The 23,177-nt window shown below is 39.5% G+C and overlaps 1 protein-coding gene across 3 annotated transcripts in view; it reads right to left on the bottom strand.

Annotated features, from left to right (window-relative positions):
- NOL4 (nucleolar protein 4) overlaps window positions 1–23,177 on the bottom strand; it is a 208,338-nt gene that overhangs the window by 128,360 nt on the left and 56,801 nt on the right. For all 3 annotated transcript variants that reach the window (XM_014937021.1, XM_014937020.1, XM_014937022.1), the window contains exons 3-5: window positions 18,556–18,667; window positions 17,933–18,045; window positions 13,359–13,491 (exon numbers count right to left, since the gene is read on the bottom strand). In XM_014937021.1, the coding sequence (XP_014792507.1) occupies window positions 13,359–13,491; window positions 17,933–18,045; window positions 18,556–18,667 (358 nt within the window). The remainder of the gene's footprint in view (window positions 1–13,358; window positions 13,492–17,932; window positions 18,046–18,555; window positions 18,668–23,177) is intronic.

Genomic DNA, 23,177 nt, shown 5'->3' on the forward strand with positions numbered 1-23,177 from the left:
CAAAACAACAAGAAAGCAGAAGATGCAAACTCTTTTTCAATTTGGAGCTTCAAGAGGTATCAGAATATATACTGCTCTGGTTGGATTTAGGCTTCACAGAATTGCCTCTTTAGAACTTCAGGCTCATAGTATTTCTGAACTCTCTGAGATAGTCTCTAATTAATGCACAGAAAAATTTCTCATCTGCTTAATGACAGATTCCCATGCCATAAAGCTTTACCTCTCTTCAGTGATCATTTCACTTAGAAATAGATGACTACAGAAAGAGATTTATATGTGATAAAAGAAATATAGCTTTATAAATGTGGTTTTAAAACATACAAATAGAAAATCTATTCATAGTAATAGATACTTCTGTGTATACTTGAATTAGCTTTGTGCTTGTTCCATATTGTTTAATAAAATATAAAACAGGACCAACATACAACTCGATGCTAACTCTATTTTTAATAAATTTTGCTGGAAAAATAACCTTGTCAAGCTGGCAAGATCAATCTCTGCTAGTCCCTAAGCAGCCTTCCTAACCCTCTACTCTGTATTTTTCCTCAGAACTGATTTCTGTTCACATCTGCGTGTACAGCCAGAAAGAAACAAATGGTAACGCATCCACCACGTACTCATATAGGAAAGCAGAATAAGTAAAATTTTCCTGCCTGGAAGGGTGCTGAAGGGGGACAGTTTTCACTCTGAGCAGGAATAATGGAAGATTCAGGACAGTGGTTTTCTCCTCGTTTTTTCATTCAGGTTCAAAGTGCAGCTAATTGCAGTATTCCCAAGAGGTAGTCAGACAGCATGGGAGACTAGATTTCTTCTTGACCCACAAGACACGAATATCTTTAAAGAAACTCATTATTATTCAGAGCAATTAATTTTGCAGGGCAGGAACAGTTTAAAAACCAAATAGCTATTTCCTTTCTATCTGTAAACAAAAAAAAACCAAAACAAACCACCAAACAAACAGATATTGGTGCTTCTCCCTCCATCACACATGTGCACTTGATGATCAGTTAGGTTTGAGGTCTTACTAGCCAGTCTGTTCATGCCCAGGTGACACAAGGTCCTACAACCTACTTCACCTAAGAAGCAATGGACTTTTGTTCTATTACAATATACTATTTTGGTGGGCCACGTGCCTGATTTGGGACACCCCAGTTGTCCTCCCCCTCTTGCCACATCACAGCATCCTCTTCCACAGAAGCTTATACTAAGTATCTACAAAAACCAGCAGACTCCCTAGAAGGCGTCAAAGCCATCCTGAAAAAAAAAACCAAAAACAAAATCATAGATAGAAAAGAACTGCCCCACAGACTACCACCAACTGGACTAGTCAAAAACCAGGCAGCCTACTGGAAGGGGGTCCAAGAAACAAAAAAGACTAATATGCTACCACTACCCATCCAAGTCAATTAACTGTGCAGTAGAAGCTCTTCTGATATGAGCCTGTTCTACTGCATGGCCACGGTGGTGGTGGAGCTGCCTGTAAAAGGCTAGAAGAGTACACAGTTTCTTAGGTGGTGAACAGTTGTTTCTGAGACAAAAAATTATCATTTTTCATGTCCACCCTCTTCTTCGCAAAGCTGCATTTAAATAAGCTTCTATTCAAATCAGCATTTTACAATGCCAACAGAGAGAATTAAGTTCAAGAATCACCATGGAAGGCTCCTTTCTTAAATTACTGTGGAGAACTTGTCCAGGCTGTCATCTTATTCTTCAAAATCCACCCATACCACATGCCTTTTAATGCTGTCACCACCATTTCCCCACCTTCTTGAGTAAGTAATAATTTTAGGCCCTTTTTTCCCCAAGAACTGAATGGGAGCATGCTGCTGAGTAGCTGATTCAGAGAACAGAAAAATATTTGTCCTTTCTAAAAGGCTTTACAACATCCATGCCTTTAATTACAATAGGGCATATTTGCAGGAGATATAACAACATGTGCAACTGCAAGTCTGTGACTACAGATGTGCAAGAATAACCAGGGATTATAGTCTGATCCAAGAATCTAAAATGCACAGTTCCTCAAGAGCACACATAACCAGCACAGAATCACAGAAATGTAGCAGGAAGAAGAAAGGAAGATACAGGAACAGAGCTTGGCTAACTCACTGAATTAAAGCTTATCATCTCTGCATAAACTGCACTGATAGTTTAATTAAAGAACCAGTAGCAATTTCAGTACCCACATTAACTACTTGAGGATCAGTTCAACTGCCCAGAACCTATTATGAAAACATGAAGGATGAAACCTTGCCTCCCCTGGAGTTTGTAGAAATGCTTATCATTGATTTTAGTAAGCTTTTAATTGCACCCATACATTTCTGACATGATCATGCTGGATACAATTTCCAAAAGCCAAGTCCCTAAATCTCAAAGTTCTTTGAAACTTTTAATAAAAACATGGTCATTGGACAGTTAACTTTGAGGGATCTTTTTAAAAAGTTACCAATTCCTTTCAGAGAGACGGAAATCCTAGCTTTCTTTGGTACAGAAGATTTCTACAGACCTGTAAACTATTCAAAGATTATTTATCGATTCTTTATACACATCCAAGGAGTCCTCTTAAAAGATATTTGACAGCACTGGTTGCTTCCATTTACTTTCTGCCTCTCTAGAGAGCCTGGGCTGCTCTCACTGTTTGTACCACCTCCTCCTGAAGAGGGCCTGTTTCTCCCTTTGCAGGTAATTCACATTAAAATTTCTCAAGTCTTGTAGTTCTGCATCTTCATCCTCTCTTTGACAGTCTGTAGCATCAGCTCCCTTCAGAATAATTGTCCAAGAGACAAGCAGCGTAACATAACAAACCCACTGCATGTCTTTGCCAATTAACTCATTAAATTTTTAGTACGCTTCATATTTTGGTTCTTCTTGGAACAGTAACTTTGTGTAACTGAAACATCATGTCTCCATTTTGTTTTCTTTGCAGAGGAAAAAAAAAAAATCTATTCCCTGTCTGTATCTCCTAATTTCTTTTCCCATTAAAGAAGTAATAGCAATTATTGCTCTTAAGAATTTAGACTAGTCAGTTGATATCATGATTTTATCACAGTGTTTCTCAAAGCACAAAATCAAATTTTCTAATCAATTATTGCTCCAAAGTACCTATTACTGTTGCCTTATTTAAAAGGTGCAGGTGAAACACACACATTGTTCTGGTTTATGATATCATTTAAATCTCCATGTCAATATCTATGCTTATGTGAACTCCAGGTTTCAGAGTATGAAAAGCTAAACACAGAGGTTTGAACTCCACTGTCCAGTCAGAAGTAATTATTCCTTTTACACAAGTTTAACCCTTTTTTTATAGCAGGGATCCGGGATGCTAATTAATAAGGGTCATTCTACCTTCTGCTTAGGGAACAACTCTACCCAGTAAAGCACATGGACTGCTAGAAGTTTGATAGAAGCAGTCACTAGTTCTCTCAGGGATGCATTAAGCTGACTCCTTGATTCATTTCACAAAAAAGCAGGCTTGTAAAATCTCTGAAATTAAAATGCAGCACTGAGGAGGGACTTAAGATACAAAGATGCACCTGCTCCGATAACCAGGAACTTTGCAGTAGATACTGATCTCAGGGCAACATTTCTGCTGGAAAACCACATTCCAGCTCTATTCCATGACACCTAAGGAATCAATTTCTCTTCATTTCCGTGCACCTAAGTCTGAAAATTTTATCTTGTATAAATTTGGATTCTTCCTTTGTGTTAGCTTTTATCTGAATTTATTCTAATGATAATACCACCCCTTACAACTGAGGTTCTGGATTGGTTTCTCAGCATCCCACCCAGTACAGCCCATAAGGGCAACAAAATAGGGTGTGCTGCTTCACATCCTTTCCTAGAGTGGGTTTGAGCAGCTGCTAAAGTCTGTCTGTCCGTCTGGAAGGGTGCTCCTTCAGCAACCAGTCAGTGCCCAGCTGGCATGGAGCAGTGGAGAGACTGCTTGAGCCTCACATGTCTCCCAGCAAGCTGTTAACCAGCCACCAAGTGCTAAATAAACTTGCAAAAGAGCCTGGCTGCATTTTAATCTGTTGATGCTAAATGTGGAGAAGAGAAGGCTGAGGGGAGACCTTATCAATGCCTACAAGTATCTCAAGGGAGGGTTGAAGGAGGAGGGAGCCAGACTCTTTTCAGCGGTTCCCACCGAGAGGACGAGGGGCAACGGGCACAAGTTGGAACATAAGAGGTTCCACTCAAATATGAGGAGAAACTTCTTCACGGTGAGGGTGACAGAACCCTGGAACAGGCTGCCCAGGGAGGTTGTGGAGTCCCCTTCTTTGGAGATTTTCAAAACCCGCCTGGATGCAGTCCTGAGCAACATGCTCTAGCTCTGGGCAATCCTGCTTCAGCAGGGGAGTTGGACTAGATGGTCCCTTCCAACTCTAGAAATTCAGTGAAATTCAGTGAAATTCAGTAATCGTATCTTTCTGTCTCCAGTCAACCTGCCAACCACCACACTTCCATCTTTCTCACAATAACCAGGCCCTCAGCATTCATGAATACTTGGAGGACATAACTGGAATTCAGCCTATCCTGAACCTTTTGGAGTGATTATATCATTTCTTCCATCCTGTTAAGTGCCAGAGATAACATGTCCCTCTGCCTCAGGTTACTATTTGGCAACAGTAAATCAACTATTGGAAAACCTTGATTCACAGACCTCAGGAAAATACATATAACCACTTCCTATGTGTAAAATCTTACAAAACTCCATAGTGCTGAAAATGTACTCCTCTCTTTTTGTAATCAAAGTATTTGCATTTTGTTAAAAAATTACTCCTAATTTTAAACATTCAGTCTTACAAATTTTTTATCAAACAAGAAACACTTTAAAGAAATTTCTATTAAAAAAAAATATCTTTCACAAGACAGCCCAATGCCTCCAGGGAATTTCCTGTTCAGAAAAAAAAAAATTAATAGCTTCCTTAATTAAAATAACACAGTGAAGAATTCATGGCTAAATTTAATTTTCTTTAAAGCACTTTGTTTTACATTCCTTTTACTGAAATAAAAATGCTCTATTACATTATTCTACATTAAACATAATAAAAAAAAAAAGTTGAGTCAATGCCCAGCATACATTTTAACAGTAGTTGTGAAAAAGACTCTACCTACACTGCTATACTGTAAGGAAGCAGACCAAATTAAATTAAGCAATCTTTGCACATAGCCCCTGCTAAAGTCAACCAGTGCATCCAAAAGGATAAACTGGGAAAAGTGTCTGCATTGGAAGCCAAAATTAAATCCCTACACCAGAATGCCCCTCCTCAATTTTGATACTACAAAGAAATGAGGAGAAAAGCCTGAGAGATGCTAAAGATAAGGGAAACCAACAAAGAAAATCAACCAAAATCAAAACAACACTTTCAGAAATCCTGCTAAGCTTAGTTACGAGGGCTTGCATACTGAAATCAAAAGCAAACTGGCTCCCTTCAGTACCTGCATAAGGAAGAGATAGCTTGGTTGGTTAGTATTATTGCCAAAGTGAGATATCTATTGATGGAGGAGCTGTACAACACGGATGCAACCCACAGACCCGTTTCGAAGGTGCAAAAGGAAGGTCTGTGGCGCGCCTCTTACAGAGGGGTAGGCTTCACTTACTACTACATTGCTGATGTAAAAAAGAAAGGCTATGAATAGAGTGAATGGTCTGCAAGCATTTTAGCATTACTTGTGAAAAGATAATTCTAATTTCTCAGCTATTATTGGCTGCAAGTATTCCCTGATGTAATTATGGAATAATAGCTGAGAACTTGATTGTAACCAACAGTTAGTAGTTTGTTGCTAACAAGGCAAACATGACAAACAATTTTGAGGCAATTATTGTCATTACAAGCCACACTCAATTGTTCAAGACAAGCATAATAGAAAGTGACAGTTGTGCAGCTGGGAGGGTGGTGCGGGAAACAGGATTGTTCTCCGGTTGCAACAGACCAGTCAGACTCTAGCAGAGAGTCTGCTCAATGCATAATTCATGTTTAATAATATTTTAGTCTCTAAAGCAAATTACAGTATAAGATAAAAAACAAACAAAGAGATGTCAAAAAAAAAAAAAGAACGCAAGTTATAAAAAGATGAGGGAAGACACACAGAAGTAAAATGGAGCAGAGGGGAGACATTCAGCGCAGTCAACTTGCAAGATTGTTGCAACTAGCAAAGGAAAATACAGTAACTCTACACATGAATAGAGACAACTGTAAAAGTAACCCATTTGCTGCACCTTAGTGAGAGGGGTGCTCATGTTCAAATCCTGTTTTGAGACCCTTGCCTGATTAGGCAGGGCCACTGAGTTAGTGAAGTACTGGCCTCATCTATGGCTTCACTTAATGACATTAATCTGGAGGAAGGAAGGAAGGTGTGCTTTCCATGAAGAGACACTGATGCTTAATTCTTACCAAATTTGAGTTGTATAGAAAGTTAACAGAAGATTTGCATCTATCATACAATAGAAGTGCCTCATATATCAGCTCCGTATTCTGATGACAATGCACATACCAGCTGCCTCGTCAGCAGCCAGCACATTAGAATACTTCATTTGCTGAAAATTCCACCCAGCTTTTCTTAATGATGCTAAGGACTGGAAGTTTCTAACGCTGCTGCACTAACATTTCAAGTTCTTGCCCAGGGTCAGTACAATGAGTTATCACTGACTTCGTAACACTGCTCAGGAGTCATTACAGTGTCACTCGTAGTGCCTTTTGCACTGATGTGGTATCACCTCTAAAGAAGCTGTTAAAACACCAGTGCAACTAGATTTCCACAATTGTCTGGCTTTCAGTTCTTGTTTTAGTAATTTTTTCCTCTTTCTTATATGCATTGGTTTGTGCAAATAATACTACATGGTTTGTGCAAATATACCCCAGGTATAGCTCTACTGAAGCAAAATAATACTAGCACTATAGGCCAGGTTCTCAGGTCCACTTAAACCCTTTTAGGTGAAGGTGATACTAATTTTCTCAGATAGAGCAATATATTATAACTAACCCCCCATCTAAAGACACCTTTGTGGTTCTGACATGTAAAATAATACTTCAGTGAAGGCCATAGACTTACTCAGAAATATGCAGTTGTGGCTCTGCTGTGTTTCGCTTTATTCAGTAATGAAGCTGGTGTTTGCAAGAGGTGACAGATCAACAGCTGCAGAGGCAGGAGACCTTTGCTTATCCCCAAAACAGATTGCTGTGCAGCCAAAGCAGAGATCTTCCTCATCCTCTCTTGCCAGCTTGTCTCAGCCCTTGTCTTTGGGACACGGTTGTTGCTCTGGTTCAGCCTCTGCTGCCTCCGCTCTATCTCCCAGAACAGGGGGAAGGTAAAAACCTGTTCATACAGATGGGCTTTCCTCTTCAGGGAAATCAGAGCAAGATCACAAAAGACTCTGCACAAGGTGCTGTATAACTCACATTGCCTGGATGTTACTGTACTCATCTCTTCTTTTCCACCACCATGAGACAGGCAGGTATCTTAGATCTCTTTCAGAAAAATAGTATTTATTGTACTGTTTTACCCTTAGTCATAAGAAGTGAGATTTTGGGGATTAGTGCCCAAAATGTTACAAGTTTAACTGGCTCAAGCAAGACTGGAAGGTGTGAATATATCACAAAATTCAGTCAGCTTTCCTGGCTCTAGCTTGAATGTAATTTTAATGGTCTGCCATTTCAAAAAAATAAAAAAGTAAAGCAGTAATTGTTTTTCTATGCTCTTTATAAGCTAACAGTGCTACCTCCTTCATTCTTAATCAACCCAAACCCTCACTATTAAGTGAAAATCACCTTTGGCTTTAGAGCAAAATACTTATTAACTTTGCATGCCCAATGTCTTGTATAATGTATAAGCATAATAAGGAATTTTTACAGCATGATAGCTGTGTTAGTATAGATCTACAAATTGCAAATAAAACCAGCCAAGCCACAGAAAATCCCCAAAATCAAAAGGCTTTCTAAAAGTATAGGAGGTTGTATGTAGGAAAACTAGCAGACTGCTTTTTATTTTACTTTTAATATTGTTGTTAAAGCTTTATGACTTCATGTGGTAATTTCACTCCATCTCATATACCACAGAAATGTCAGGTGCTTTGTTTTGAAGCCTAAAGAAGCCAAGCTTTTCAGTAAAAGACACCCAAACTCTTCAAATAATTCAGCTAATCTTTAGTGGGTCTTTACTGAAGTCAAGAGGACTTAAACCTCATACCAAACAAGCATATTTGTAAAACCTTTCAGTGTAAGAACAGAAATTAAAGGCAAAATATTCATTAATGTAAATTAATTTTGTAAATTAACGTGAAAACATTTCCACTGAAAGTTCTTAATTAGCAGCAAATGGTTGCTACAGGCTTAGTGCTGGGAATCATCTGCTCTCCTATTGGTTTTTTTTTAAATGCTTGCTTTGCTCAACATCAAGAGCAGGGCCAGAACACAGGCAACAGCAGAGACCATTTACTCCAATATGCTCCTTCACTGATCTGTCTTCACTTTGGCTTGCAGTTCGTTTTCAAACCCATACATCTCACTTAAATCACTTTGTGGAAAAAGGAAAGCCAATATTTTAAGACAGAGAGTCCAGGTTTTAGTGGAATAAAGAGAAACGCAGAAACAAGTATGACAGTGCAACCAGTTGAGAATGGGAAGATGGATTAAACACTTGGCTTGGACTCAGTTCAGAAAGAACAAACCAATGGCAAGCGCAGATATAGCAAACTACACCCTTGCACAGATACACAATTTTAACAATTTAATTAGCTGATGTTACTTGTTTCAGGTGAAGCTGTTGAGCAAAGATTATAGCTTTGATGCAGAAGAACGATATTTAGATGACTGACGCCAATACTTGTATCTACCACAAACACCAAATGAGTGAAGGGAATAGTTATGGGGAACAACCACATCTACACCTCTATTGTGGAAAGCCTGGAGACTTCAACATGCCACAGAAGGAGAACTGGCACCATCCAAACAACCACAAACTACTTGAAGGCTTAGTCCTCCATTGCATTACAGTACTATTGTTCAATTTTCTATAAATTGCAAAAAAATACAACCAGGAAAAGTTTATTAGTAATCTCCATGTCTAAGAAGATAGCACAAGCCCTGTGAAAGGTTGAATCGTCACAGCTAGCTGCTATAAGCACAGTCTCCCTATAGTGTCTGCGAGGGGGAGTTCTGTACATATAACTATCCTAGATTGAAGAGAACATAGTCCTTCCACCCAAATTCAGACAAAGCAATGATATCTTTTGGTGTACCTCAATACAGTGCGAAATACTGAAAATAAATTAATTCTGCATCTTACACTGAGTTACAGTCAAGTAGTCTCATCCCTGATTTTTATTTGATAGCTCACATAGTGAAAACTAAAAAAAAAATTCAACATGAAATTGACATCTAACTCTTGTTACTTCTAGAGTTGTGCATGTTCTTGATTTCCTCTAATCAAAGCATCCCCCTACACCTCTCTCATGTCTTGGTAACTAATGAACCACTGCAGCACAGGAGCAAACACACTCAGCTGTTCTGCACAGGCAAGGGCAACAAGAATTCCATTTTCACTCAGGGTATAAGCTCTTGTTGCACCTCTGACAGACCTACCTAGAGGTCAGTTTTTACTAATTTTTTTTTTTTGTAAGGGTTGAAGTAGTAATTGAAAAAAAAAAATAAGTTCCTTCATTTCTAACTCAGTTTGCAAACCTTGCCTGCTCTCTGTGGTCTGAGACAAAGGCAAAAGGGTTTGATCCAGCAGCATCAGAGTCCCTAGAGCATTATTAGGAAAAAGAAGAATTAGAGACAGCTCTCAAGCTGGAGCTTTGCCCACAGATGAGTGGTATGGAGGGCTTGCTCCAAAGAACCCACTTAGGACAAGGGAGCTGCAGCATGTATAGGGAAGCAAGAAAATAGGGTCAAGCAAGTGAAGAGGGTTCTAAACTGAAAGCAGCACACCAGCAATTTGCAGCCCTATTATCCAGCTGGCTGCCAGGGAAAGCAGCTCTGAGGCACTGGTAACCAGATAGCCTTACCCCATTCCCAGCTGGGGAATGAACCGATTGCAAATTAAAGCTCCTTTCCTTTTCTAACTCCCCAGGGAAGAGCAGCAGCTCTTTTCCAACTCCTCCCCCATAGTTGCAGCAGCCCCGCAGGTGCTCAGGATGCTATTTTCAGCCATTCACCAGCAGGTGTGACTCAAGGCCCTGTTATTTAGAAGCATACAAAGGCTAATTTAAAGTGGAAACTGTCCTTCATATTATTGTGGCAACTTCAGCACTATGGATACAATTCACCAACTCTCCCCACTTTTTATTTCTTCCTCAGTTCCCTGTTCCCTTTCAACCTAATATGCTTTACACGAGGAATTTTATGAAGCCTCAATACATTTGCAGAGCTCAGGACTTTTGGGCAGTACCAGCACCCATCTACCGTGAGTGCACATACACCTTCTCTCTCTGTGCCCTCTTTCTCAGCATTTTTCCTACCTATCACAACATCTCTGGGTGAAGAAGTCTATTGCTTTCAGCTGATAATGTGGGTTGCTCTGATATTTGCCTTTATTCTATTTAGGTTCAAACACCCTAACCACGAGAAACAGAAAGCACAGAGTACTAGACTGGAAGATGTTGAGAAACCTCAGGTCAAATTTTCTAGTATGAGCTCTGCAGTGGAGACCCAAAGCCAAATACATGTCTAAATATAATGCAGGCCCAAGGGAAGAGGATATGAACACATCTTATTCCTTTTATGTTTATAGTGTCAGCATTCCACTATGCTCTGATAAACTGAACTGGAAGAGGAGCCTCCATCTATCCTTCAGTGGTGTGACCCAGCTCACTATTACATTCCTCTGGGTACACAGGCTCCATTTACATCCTCGTACCAAGTCAGTTGAAATCCAAGGAAAAAAAAACCCCAATAGATGTTTAATATTCTCATGCCACCTCACATAGAAAGCCAGGTAAGTCAAGTGCTAGAACACATCACCTTTAGGTACACTGGAGCTGTCACTAATCCACCCCAGGCAGCAGTTTTATTAATGATTCCCCATTAACAACTCATTCTCCCAAAGAGGGCATGCTTCGGGCAGCAGAAGACCTCTGTTGTTCCATTCCACCACACACCATTCCCAACTATGTGTGCACAGGCAACCTTATGCAGCAGCAAGTTTTCACCTGCCAGAATGCAGCAAAGACATTTCAGATGATCCAAATGCCAAATGCCTTTATCTGTAGACTAAATGTGGTGGCTGACATAAACTCTCATGAACATATAGAATGTTTGAGAGGAGGGGGCAGGAAGCACTTTAGACAAACACGTTCATGCTTTGGTTATGATTTTGGTCTGTGTGTGCTATAATTAAGTATTAAATTTTACAGTGAAGGCTGTGATGGCTAAAGGGATCATACTGTTAAGTCCACTTAAGGTCCCTTTTGTCTTCCCTCCTTCCTGTTCCCACTTCCATCCCTCTATCCCTGTGTTCGTTATTTTCTTCCAATCTTCTTTTTTCCTGCCCTCCTTCTCTAATGTCTTTCAGTTCCTCCTTCAGCCTCTTCTCCCATATCTGAAAAAAGCAGTGTTGCTGCTATAACTAGCCACATGCAGGTTTGCTACCTGACAACAGCTAGCACAGGAAATCTATGAAGCAGGAAGAGCTGCTATTTCAAATCTATGGGCAGATGCTTCAGCCTGAAGATGCAACAAAAAATAGGATTGCCTTAGCAAGGTGAGCAAGTACCATGTGGGAGGAAAGGAAGGAAGGCAGAGATTTAAAGCAGTTCTGTAAGATCACACTACCTGCAGTTCAAAGACCACAGTGCGTTTACTTCCCATACATTTTTAAATAGCAAGTGACAGATTTGTAGCATTTTATCATTCATACCTATGTTCTAATATGATTAGATGTGGCACATGAATCTGGTCATGGTAGGTATTAAGGTATCACATGCATTTCTTCATAGCTTACTCTACTGAGCTATAACTTTTATTTCAGATATATACATACACACAATTACTATTAAGAAATGTCCTGTGTATGTGAAACAGGTTGAGCATATAAGTATGCAAAAACCTCTAAAGCACAGTTTTGCACTAAAAGCCAGATACTTTGGATGGTGCCGTTTTTGTGTATCTCTGAAAACTCTAAAATTAGCAATATTATTATAATATATTACCCCTGAAAAGTCAAACTTCAATAGGAAAGTGAATTGGCTTTTCTTACACCTTATGCATCAGCACTGCACCTTTAGGGAACATACATAAAGTCAAAAGTTGCTAAAATTTTCCGATAGCTTGAGGACACTCAGACAAAAGGCAGCTGCGGTTAGAATCTGGCCTACTGAATTATCGTAGACATCCTTCTCCTTTGGTTGTCCAGAGAGCAACACAGCAGAAGGTCCTACCCACCACCAGATCCCATCAGCCACTATGCAGCACACCCATTCTCACCTAAATAGCTGACCAGCTAGCAATTGACTATGATGCATAAAGTGGAAAGAATCCAGCTTAACTGTCAAATGCCATATATTTAGTGTTCAGGAGAAATGTAAGAAGCACTTCTGAATTGGTACACATGATCAGGAAATTAAGGAGTAGCAAGTACAGAATACCAATGTATTGTTTCTAATAGTGATAGAATAGACCTCCACTTTGGGTGTTGTGCATTCACGTGCCACTCATGAGCCACTGTGGCTGTCTGCAGTGGACAGGCTTTTTGTGAGCTCCATAGCCAAGGAGAAAGTTCATTCCAAACCAGTCCTATCTAACTTGTTCTATAACAAGGGCTGAAATAAAGGAGTATACATCAATGTATCTTCTATGCAAAGTAAAACTTCCATCTCTTTCATCCAGGAATAAGCTTTGTGTTGTAACTATCCTAGAAATAGTTAACATGCAAATTTACAATGCTGCTCATTCTGTCTTCTCTACTTTTACCTCTATTTCCCTATCAGAGTTTTTCTTTTTCATCCTTTCTTCTGAATATCACACCCCAATTCCTAGCTCTCAAATCATGCTTCTGTCACACCCCTCTCCTTCATTTCAACCAGTAAAGACAACTTTAGTACCCTTCTGGTTTGCTGAGAAAGGTTTGAGTTTCATTTCTTTTTTATGCCTGTGTATGGTCACGCTACATATATAAAAATAGTAAAATAATAATACTTGACATGTAGCCATCTAAGCACTCACCTGTTGCCTAAGCAACAAATAAATTAACCTAAAAAAAAACCCAACTTCATCCTCTTCATGCTGAGACATAGGGAACATACATTTCAAATTACCTAATGAAACACAATATGAAGAAAAGGACACAGCAGGTACTAAATGAAGGCACAGAATGGGAAAAAGACAAGGCAATACCACATTTTTTGTAGGAAACGAGAGCCTTACCATCCTGCTGGCCCTGGAGGTTCTGAGGACTTTGCATTCTCTCCTCCAGATTTGAGCTGAGGTCAGAGTTCACAGCTGACATCCTAGTCGAGTCACTCATATCAAACTCATCACTTTCTATAGAGCTTTCATCCTGAAAATGCAAAGTTTCAGAGACATGTCAGAAAACATTGTACATTCTTCACATTATTAAGTGCAATTCACTTGTTCCCATTTGTTTCACTCACACCTGGTGGGGAGTGTAATCATGCTAAATCTTTGTGTATATAAGCAAACAAGCAGAGCATATAAAGAAAAGCAAGGAAAACATAGTGTTTATGTGATAAGATAATCTGACAAATGCAATTTGTTCAACTATGAGGACACTCCATTACCACTCTCTCTGTTTCCATAGTATTTCACATGAGAGGGCTAGTAACTGGAGACCCCATACCAAGTCCTTGTTATTCCCATTTGGTTGAGGAGAGCTCTCCACATTCATGCCTGAATCTTCTAACTTTACAAAGTGGGGTTGGTAACCCCATGATGACCACTCACAGTAAGATACTTCCAAATGGCAACCTGACCTAAAAAGAACCCATGACCACATTCCCCTGACATGATGTCACCCTTACACTGTTACTGTGCTTAAAGAAGCATCTGCGATAATTATAAAGCTTATAAGAGTTCTGAGCATGTTCAAATGACAGTCAATGGCAAACCAAAGTAATATAACCACATGAAAATCACTTCACATTTATTCTGCCTTATATATCTGTAATATGATTCATCCATCAAGTCTAATTACATAGCATCTAGTAAGGATGACAGCAGAGGGCAAAAAGTAAAAGTCCCAATCAAATATTTCGTACCCATTCATAAAAACAGTTTTGGACCTAGTCCACAACCATTCACGTACATGATTAACATCACTTGCTTCAGTCCCACTGAAATTCACGCACCCACTCATGGATTAAAAATTAAGCATCCACAAGTCTTGCTCTGTAAACTGCTGAGGCAACATCCAAGCCTAAGGTGATATATTTTCAGTAACAACTTATCTGAGATAATTATTCCTGTTATGAATAAAAGCATTTTAAAGAACATAGAGAAAAATATGGCAAATAATTTTGTATCCCCAAAAGACCAGTTTGAAACATATTTCGTATTAATATAATTTATTTTTTTTAACAAAAACAAAACTGACAGGATCTGACTATTTTTCTGGGTTGTTCACCAGAACCGACCTAGAAAAATAGCCATCTTTAGAATATGATTTGCTGTGTACTTGTTATGAACTGGTTTCTACAGACACTAATATAGCTGCTTTCTTCTTTCTGAGCGCTTGACGCTTAAATATACCCCTCTCTTGGGTCTCAATGATGTTTCTGGCTTGCATGGCTATTTCTCTCGTTTTCAAAAGGTAAGTTCCCTGCAATCACGACTCTTGTTAAACTGCCATTCAGGAGTAAGAGTGGGGACACCACACGAGGCAATGCTGTTCTGCACTGCCACACCAGGACAACAACAAATAATGAAACAAACACACCTTGTTCTCAAAGTTTTGTAAAAAACTACATGGAAGAGTGAGGGCTTTTCTCGTGGGTACCTGCCTGCTTGCCCAGGCAAGGCGAGAGCACCCCAGTTGCAGCAGCAGCAAATACCCAAGCACTGTCCTCACACAAGAACTGTGGTGGCCAGTAGCCTCCTGCCCAGCCAGCCAGGGCTGAGGCACTCGCCAAGCTGCTTCTGAGGTTTAGGGAAAAAAACACGCTGCTTATTCAAAGAGCAAGATCAGAACATAGACTCCTCCAGACCTTCTGGAACGCTGTGCCTCTGTTAAGGCACAGTGGTATCTCTCATTGAATCCTGCAGGAACCAGCAAGCAGCCGCTCACATTTTCCAATTCTGAGGTTAGGCAATCTGTATGGGCTCCCAGAAAGGGAGCTCTAGCTATCTAACGCGTGCATAGGCATAAAACAACACACGTGGGCAGCCTATGTTTGCCTACAGCACACTATGGAACATCTCCAACTCCAACTCTCCCCAAACCCTGTAAACAATTATCCAAATCTGGGCAGATATACAGTCATGGGGAGAGGTGCTGGGAGCTACTGGTATCTTTGTATCGGTTGCAGTGCAGCTGTAAACTCCCACACAGTGATGAGCTCTCCTCTTAGATGAAGTAGAGAGGGAGCTGGGATTGTTCAGCCTGGAGAAGAGAAGGCTCTGGGGAGACCTTATAGCGGCCTTTCAATACCTGAAGGGTGCCTATAGAAGAGCTGGGGAGGGACACTTTGCCAGGAGGTGTAATGATAGGACAAGGGGAAACAGTTTTAAATTGGAAGAAAAAAGATTCAGATTAGATCTCAGGAAGAAATTTTTTACTATGAGAGTGGTGAGACACTGGAACAGGTTGCCCAGGGAAGTTGTGGATGCCCCATCCCTGGAAGTGTTCAAGGGCAGGCTGGATGGGGCCTTGATCAACCTGCTCTAGTGGGAGGTGTCCCTGCCCATGGCAGGGAGGTTGGAACTCAATCTTTGAGGTCCTTTCCAACCCTAACCATTCTATGATTCTATGATTCTAAGTCTGTTTCCCTCTCAATGATGGCCTCCACTTAAAAATGATCAACTGAGGATGAGAGAATTAAGAAGCTTTCAGTCACTGTGCTAGCTAGTTGTGGGATCCAAGTTCACTCCTGTCTCAATTCCACCCCTCCACAAGAATACAGACACGATTGATGAAACCTTGGAAACAGAGCCTCCCTACAAACCCAAGCATGTTTTTTAAGTGCATTGAATAGTTTGAACATATGCACCAAAATCCTCCTGCTTTGTACTACACCATTTTCATTGCTATTTTGTTCTCCGTGCAACAAATGTATAGCCCGAAGGAAAAAGAAATTCTTAGCAAAACTCTGGCCTGGGAAAAGAAGTAAAGATTATCTTGAGAACTTTCCTTGTGCCCACTCTGCCCTGACAAAGACATTATTACTAAAACATATCAAAAGAGACTTTTATCTTCAGAAATCCAGTGCTACATTTAGTACACAGTAGCATTAGAGCTGCAAAACCAAGCTGGGCAGGGAGATACCAAACAATGATGCTTCCTGCTGCCACTGTATCATCTCCACTGGTTCATCTAGATTAAAAACTGGTTAAATGCAAATTTCAGTCATCAGACCAGAAAGACTAGACTTGAAAATTCAGGCTGTAGGGGCATGTGGCAGGTGGCCCCCCAGTACGAGTGCTTGACCCTGTTGTAGGAAGAGTAATTCTCAAAGGGAGAAGTAGAAAAGAAGTAGAAAAAAACAAGGAGTCCTTGAATTCCTAAGGCTACTGCAGGAATAAAATCTATTCTCTCCTGCTGTTTGAAACCCTGCCTCTGGGTTCCTGAGAAGGGGCAACACACAGAGGGGAGATTCAAAAGGAGGGAAAGATAACCAGGTTGTATTTGTGCATGAAGGACTCTTGAGTAGGGGACCTCTCCCCACACCCTCCACAATTTAAAAGAAGGCAAAAGTGAAACAAGGATCCTAATCTTTCTAGAAGAGTAAGGAAATCCTCATTCTATGGGGTGTTGAATTATTCATAAACCTTCACCAACACCCCTTATCTACTTATTATAAAACCAAATCTGACTGACTCCACAGAAGTCAGGAGTCAGTCAGGGTCTTTGACATAATCCAGCTGCTAACGCTGTTTTTGAAGGTTTTCTTTATTAAAAAATATCTTGTAGTCAGGCAGAAGGACACAGCATGCAGGACTGCTTTTTGGCTAGCACATAGCGGGGCTTCTAACTATTTGGCAGCTCAAATGGTAAATGAACACATTTCTAGCAAAATGAGTTTATTACAAATAATTTGGTAGCTGCCATCCAATTGATGAAGTACTTCTTGAGACCTAGAAAAGCTCTGAATAAATCACAGAAAGAAAAAATAATTTTTGAAATAAAGAAATAAATAGAATTCAGCTGAACTCCAACTCTCTCTGAAGAAGTTTAGTTCTCAGCCTACTTCTTTTCCTTTTTTTCCCCAGTTTTTTTTTTTTATTTTTTTTAAATTTGTTTTTACTCAAAGCTTCAAAAGGAACCCCTACTCTTCTTTTTATTTACCAAGCTTTTTGCCTTAAAGATTTCAACTGATGTTGCCAGGGCTTCCATCTATCTCACTGAAATGTGTTGTATCCTGCCTGCTAACCTTGAGAACTCCATGCCATTCATTTCAGCTGTTGATGGAATTGCATTCTAGAAGTAGACAATGAAAGTCACTTCTGAGCACAGCACAAGTCTCGGGTGAACATATGCCCCTGTTACCCTTTCTGCTGGTCCAGACAGTAGAAGGGCACCTTCAGGTAATTTGAAGCAGTACAGCATATTACCTCCAACCATGGAAAGGTGGGAAGTCATGACATTTTCTCTCAACTTGATTACTTGCAAACAGCCTTGGTTTGGTTTCAGACTTACTATTTTAGCAATGAAATGATAACCATGGGATCAACGATCATCTTCAGTTCAGTTTCCTGGCTACCACAAAGACAAGCACCAAAGAACACAGGAAAACAGAAAAACAAACTTAAAAGATTTCAGGTTTTACCTCATCTTGCTGTGAATTTAGTAGCTGCAGCTTCATGTGTTTCATATAAGCCATAGTAATTGGCATGTTGTAATCAATCATACTGGTCACCAAAGTTGGAGGTTTTCCGTTATCTACAATAAAAATATTTATTATGCATTATATGTTAATTGTGGAGGTTACTTGGATCTACTCTGCAGTCGAAGTCAGACAGTAATGTCATTTAGTTCTAACTTTGGCATTTTCAATTGCTAGTTGGCTATATAGATGGAAGTCTCCCAAAGAAAAATGAAAATCAAGTTCCCACCCTGAAAAGTTGTAAGTTCTTCTACTCTAATGACTATAGCACACAAAACCTATCTATTCCTTATATTTAAGCCCCTATATAAACAGTTCTGTAGCAAAACAAATTATTTCCTCCAGATAAAATCATCTTTCTATTGAGGGGGCATATTGTATTACACTCCATCCTTAAGCAAAAGCAGAAGATTCACTACCTTCCAGCTTCAGTAAAGGAGATGATCTGACTTATTGAACTGTTCCAGTGCACCAAATTTTTATGAACCCTCACTTAAGCTAGGAAAATAAAAACGGGTATTAGGAATAAAATTACTTTACATCCCACTATTTGACACTAAAACTACCTTTATGATCCGCTCCGTCTGGGTTTAAATGCATTCTTTTCTGGCACTCTGAGCAGCTCATTAGAAATCGTGTCACCGCTTCTCTCGGTAGGAAGGCATAGGTCTCTGAAATCTGAAATGAATAACAAAATATTGGTGTTATTGTATAAGCTGATTGAACATGATTTAACAGAACTGATCATTATATTTTCAAATAAGGCACATTATCTTATAATGCCAGGAAGCACAATGAAAGCATGTTCTGCATACTATGTAGGATTTCAAGAAACATCTATCCAATCTGCCTACTTATCAAATAATGGCTAATAATAGCTGATATTGAACAAAATTTCACTTATATCAGAAGGGGTTTTGTTTTCTGTTTACAGGTTTTTTTAAATTTCCTTTCAGCAGAAAGATGCATACAGAACAGGTATCCCACTGAGGGATGTTTCTAAATCAAGTTGAAAAGCAACCTTTTTCTTATAATCAATATGAAAAAAAAGAAAAACTAAAATGCTTGGCTTATGTGCTCTATTTATTTTTATTGTAGTAATACATAGACAGATACAGGACTCAGTGCATTAGCGATGACAGTCTCCCTGATAGTTTAACTTTTTTTTTTTAATGTTCTGGGAAAGTCTTCTTGGAAAGTTTGTCATTTAATACTACAGGGTAAATAAGTTATTTCTTTTAACTGTTATAGAATTGAGGAGTCACTTGATTTTGGAGACTGCTTCACCTGGAAACAACAGATTTCGGTTGTTTCCTCCTTTCAATGTCACCATTCTTATCAACCACATACTTGCAGGCAGGTGTCAAAAGGATCTTTTTCTTTTTGGAAAAGGGAGAGAAGGAAGCAGTTACTGCTGGTTTTAAAGATCGCATTCACCCCCCCTCCAAGGATGCATCTATCTTTATAGACATATTCACCTTGCTGAAAAGGACCTGGAGGCGATGGCCGGTGCCAAGCTGAAAATGAGCCAACAGCATACTCTCTGATCACAGATAAAGTAAATCTCATACTGGCTACATTAAGCATATGGCCAGCAGATCAAGCAAAGTTATTACCCCTGTCTATGCAGTGCTAGTAAGACAACAACTGGAATGATGGGTCTGGTTTCAAGAAGGCTGCTGAGAAGCAGGACAGGGCTCTGTGGCAGGCCACCGCAGTGGCTGAAGCCCAAAGCAGGTGACTTGAAGGAAAAGTTTAGGATTGAGGTTGGATTTGTTTCATGTGACAAAGAGTATGTTACGAGGTAGAGGGAGATCTAATTGCAGCCTGCCACTGCCTGATGGGGAGTTACAAAAACTATGGCAAGAAACTCTTCAGAGGGTGTAAACAGGGACAACAGCCACTGACTGCAGGTTGGGATGTTCAAACTGGCCATCAGGAAAAACCTCTTTCTCAAGGAGGCCAGTGTACTGGAGCAGGTTTTCCAGATGGGTGGAAGAATGTCTATACTTCAATGTTTTCAAGACATTACCAGGCAAAGCCACAGCTTTTCTATGATACATTATATATGTTGCTGTATGTACACAGAATAACAGTGTGTTATAAGGAACCTCTAGCCCTTCTTTTCCCAACCAAGGTGATTGTATTGCAATGGAGATAATCCACAAAGAAAGACAAAGTGCCAGCAATAGAGATTAAAAGAAGAGTCAACCGACATCTGCTTGTATTCTCTTATTGTAAAACCTACAGCAGGAGTTGATTTTCTATCAAGCAGTATGTTGATACAAGCCTCTGTAGGAAGTGCAGAAGGATGGAGGTTGGGTGTATGAAAACGTGGATACAAGAAGGAGAATATAACTTTCTTCAACTGGACGTAAATGGGATAACATACTGTGCAAATCATTTGTGCTCCTCACAAAGGTGCTAAGAGGAGGAGGAATGGACATTTTTCACTTTCTTACACTCTCCTTGTCTTGTCACCTGCTTAACCTGTGTTGAAACTCACATTTCCTAAAACTACATGGTCCAAATTTATCAGTGACACTAATTTGCAAAATAAGTGGTGTTTAAATTGGTGTCTGTTGATGTTAAATGAGTAATAGAAATACATGGAAATGATGCATTGTAAAATAAGAACACAAATTATACAATCCTGTTTATCGTATTTCTGTTTGGGCTGTTTATTGTTGTTTTTTTATATAACAAATCTTATTTGGGGGGGAGGGAGGGGGCAAAGGGGATAAGTATAAACTCAAAATTTGTTCTGTGATGAAGCTTGGCAAAGATTTTCTCTGGGCCTGAAACAATTTATCTGAAAATGAAGACACTAAATGAAACCACTTTTGAATGGGAGATACTACCAAAAAATATTTTCAGATTATTTTTCCTGTTTTTATACCACAGAACAGATGCTTATTTACCCTTCTAAATATAGAAAAATTGGTTATACTCATGCTTTACGGAATCTAAAAAAAGAACTTAAATCAGCTACAATTTAGCACTAAGAAAATTGGTAAATGCACATACGCAGCAACGTCTCTCTCATAACATTTAACACATTTAGCACTGTATTGAAATTAATGGAGCTTACCCATGGATTCATTAGTTGTCTGCATTTGATAGGAATGCTCCATTTATTCTAATCAAGCATCTCTGTCAAAATTCCAGTTCTGCTCAAACAAGATGAAAATTCTCCATGGAAAGCAAGTGAGCTAAGGCCCAGATTTGATAGGTATGCTCCACTGGCTATAAGGGAACTGGGTTTTAGAACTAAATTTGTCCACATAGCAGATGCTTGTGTCTCCAGCCTCCCACTGCAACACAGTTTTAAGAATGCCCTTCCCTAAATAACACCAGTTTTCACCAACTTTCTCCCCTGTTTACTTTGTAATTTGAATCAATCACATTCCAGTACTTCAACCTGTATAAATTGGCATAACACAATAGGTATGACATTAAAAGTGATAAGTAAAGGACATAACCCACAGCTTTCCTTATTCTTGCTGCTTGAATATACACAGAAAGCTCATTCCAATTTTCAGTGCCAGAAAGCTTACCAAAAAAACCACCCAAACCTCGTGCCTCCAATTGTGTTTGCCTTTCTCATTAAAGAAGGGCCCATCTACTTTATAAGATGCAGCTAGCTGCTCGCTCACTCTGGCCATGCTCCGAACCTGAACTAGCTGTAGCTGGGAGCCTCTGTAACCAAACTAGCACAAGGCCGAACACAAAATCCTGTATTCCACCCCTCAGTAGTATTTACCAACTTGTGCACAAGGTTGGGCTGATGTAGTTCATGGAGCTGGCTCTCTCATGTAAGCATTTCAGAGCACAACCTGGAGGCCTATGACACTTTCTAAGTAACTATACAGAAGTACCATAGACAGCAGTCTGACTTCATCAGGAAAAATTGTTTCTGTCCTTTATTCTATCTGAAAGAAAGCAATAATGACTCAGTCCTCACTGATGCTGTATATTCTCACTGCCTTCAGCAGCCCTGCTCCTACCTCTTTTCTCAAGGCCGTTAGCTAACAAAAAATATAGCCAGACCATCTTATTCAGTGATGTGCTGCAATAAAATATTGGTTTGTTTCAATTCCACGCACACAAAAAACCCCAAACACGTACATTTCTGTATTTTAAGAAAAACAAAGCCAGAAAAATGAAGTTATGGGTATATTTATATCCACACAGTGACAATGCAAACTGGCACGTTTTTGGCATGACTTAAAAGAAACTGCTCGTGTACATGCCTGTATCAAAGAAAAATCAGTGCTGATTTACCATATTGATAAAATTACTGGGATTGCTTTAAAATAAAATTTTAAGTATACTTTTTTCAAATACGAAGCTTTAGAAGTATCCTCATGGGATTCCTTATTCTTACTAGTGGTTTTACTGCACATTAGTATACCTTCTGTTCCTTGTAGAAATGTGTTATCTTGCATCTGGATGTATTCTGTATCACGGACAAATGGGAAAATAAGCAGATTCTAACAGGTTGACGTTTAGGTACTGTGTACCAGCCATAGCTATTACGGCTGAATGCCTTTTACATTGCAAAGGGGAAAAGTATCTGAAGAAGAAACTAGATATCTGGAGTATTATGCAAAAAGTGCAAGAATCATACAGGGTTTGGGTTAGCTTCAGAAGCTACTGGATAAGAAGAAAACATTTCTTAACAATACAGCCCACGTTCACCTGCACATACTTCATTTTAATGATTGACTTCAGCAACTTCAGAGTCAAAACTCTTATGATCTTATTTCATCATTCACAAAAACTCTATGATATAAGAGATTTTGACATTTATCAACCCATCCAAAACATCACCCGACAGAGGCCTTCTAGACCTACAATTGACCTAAACGCTGTTTACTGGATCCCATGAAGAGCACAACTACTACGAGGCAAGTAATCCAGTACCTGAGCACATAATCTGATTTAAAGTGGAGCTAAGTGATTCATGCCCCAATTGTCCATGAGAAGCGTTTTGCATTCCTACTACATCATTGAGAGAAAATGGGCAAAGTCTCTCCTTTATGCTCTCCAACATTCAGATTATTTAAATGCAGGATGTTATGATGGCATAGACTTCAGAGCTTCATTCTTATTTAGAAAATTAACAAACCCTAAACCGAAAGGCAGATTTTAGGACACATATGGCAGAGCAGGAAAGACAAGTGTG

Source organism: Calidris pugnax, unplaced genomic scaffold (genome assembly GCF_001431845.1).
Source record: "Calidris pugnax isolate Ruff unplaced genomic scaffold, ASM143184v1 scaffold51, whole genome shotgun sequence".
NCBI classification, from domain to species: Eukaryota; Metazoa; Chordata; class Aves; order Charadriiformes; family Scolopacidae; genus Calidris; species Calidris pugnax.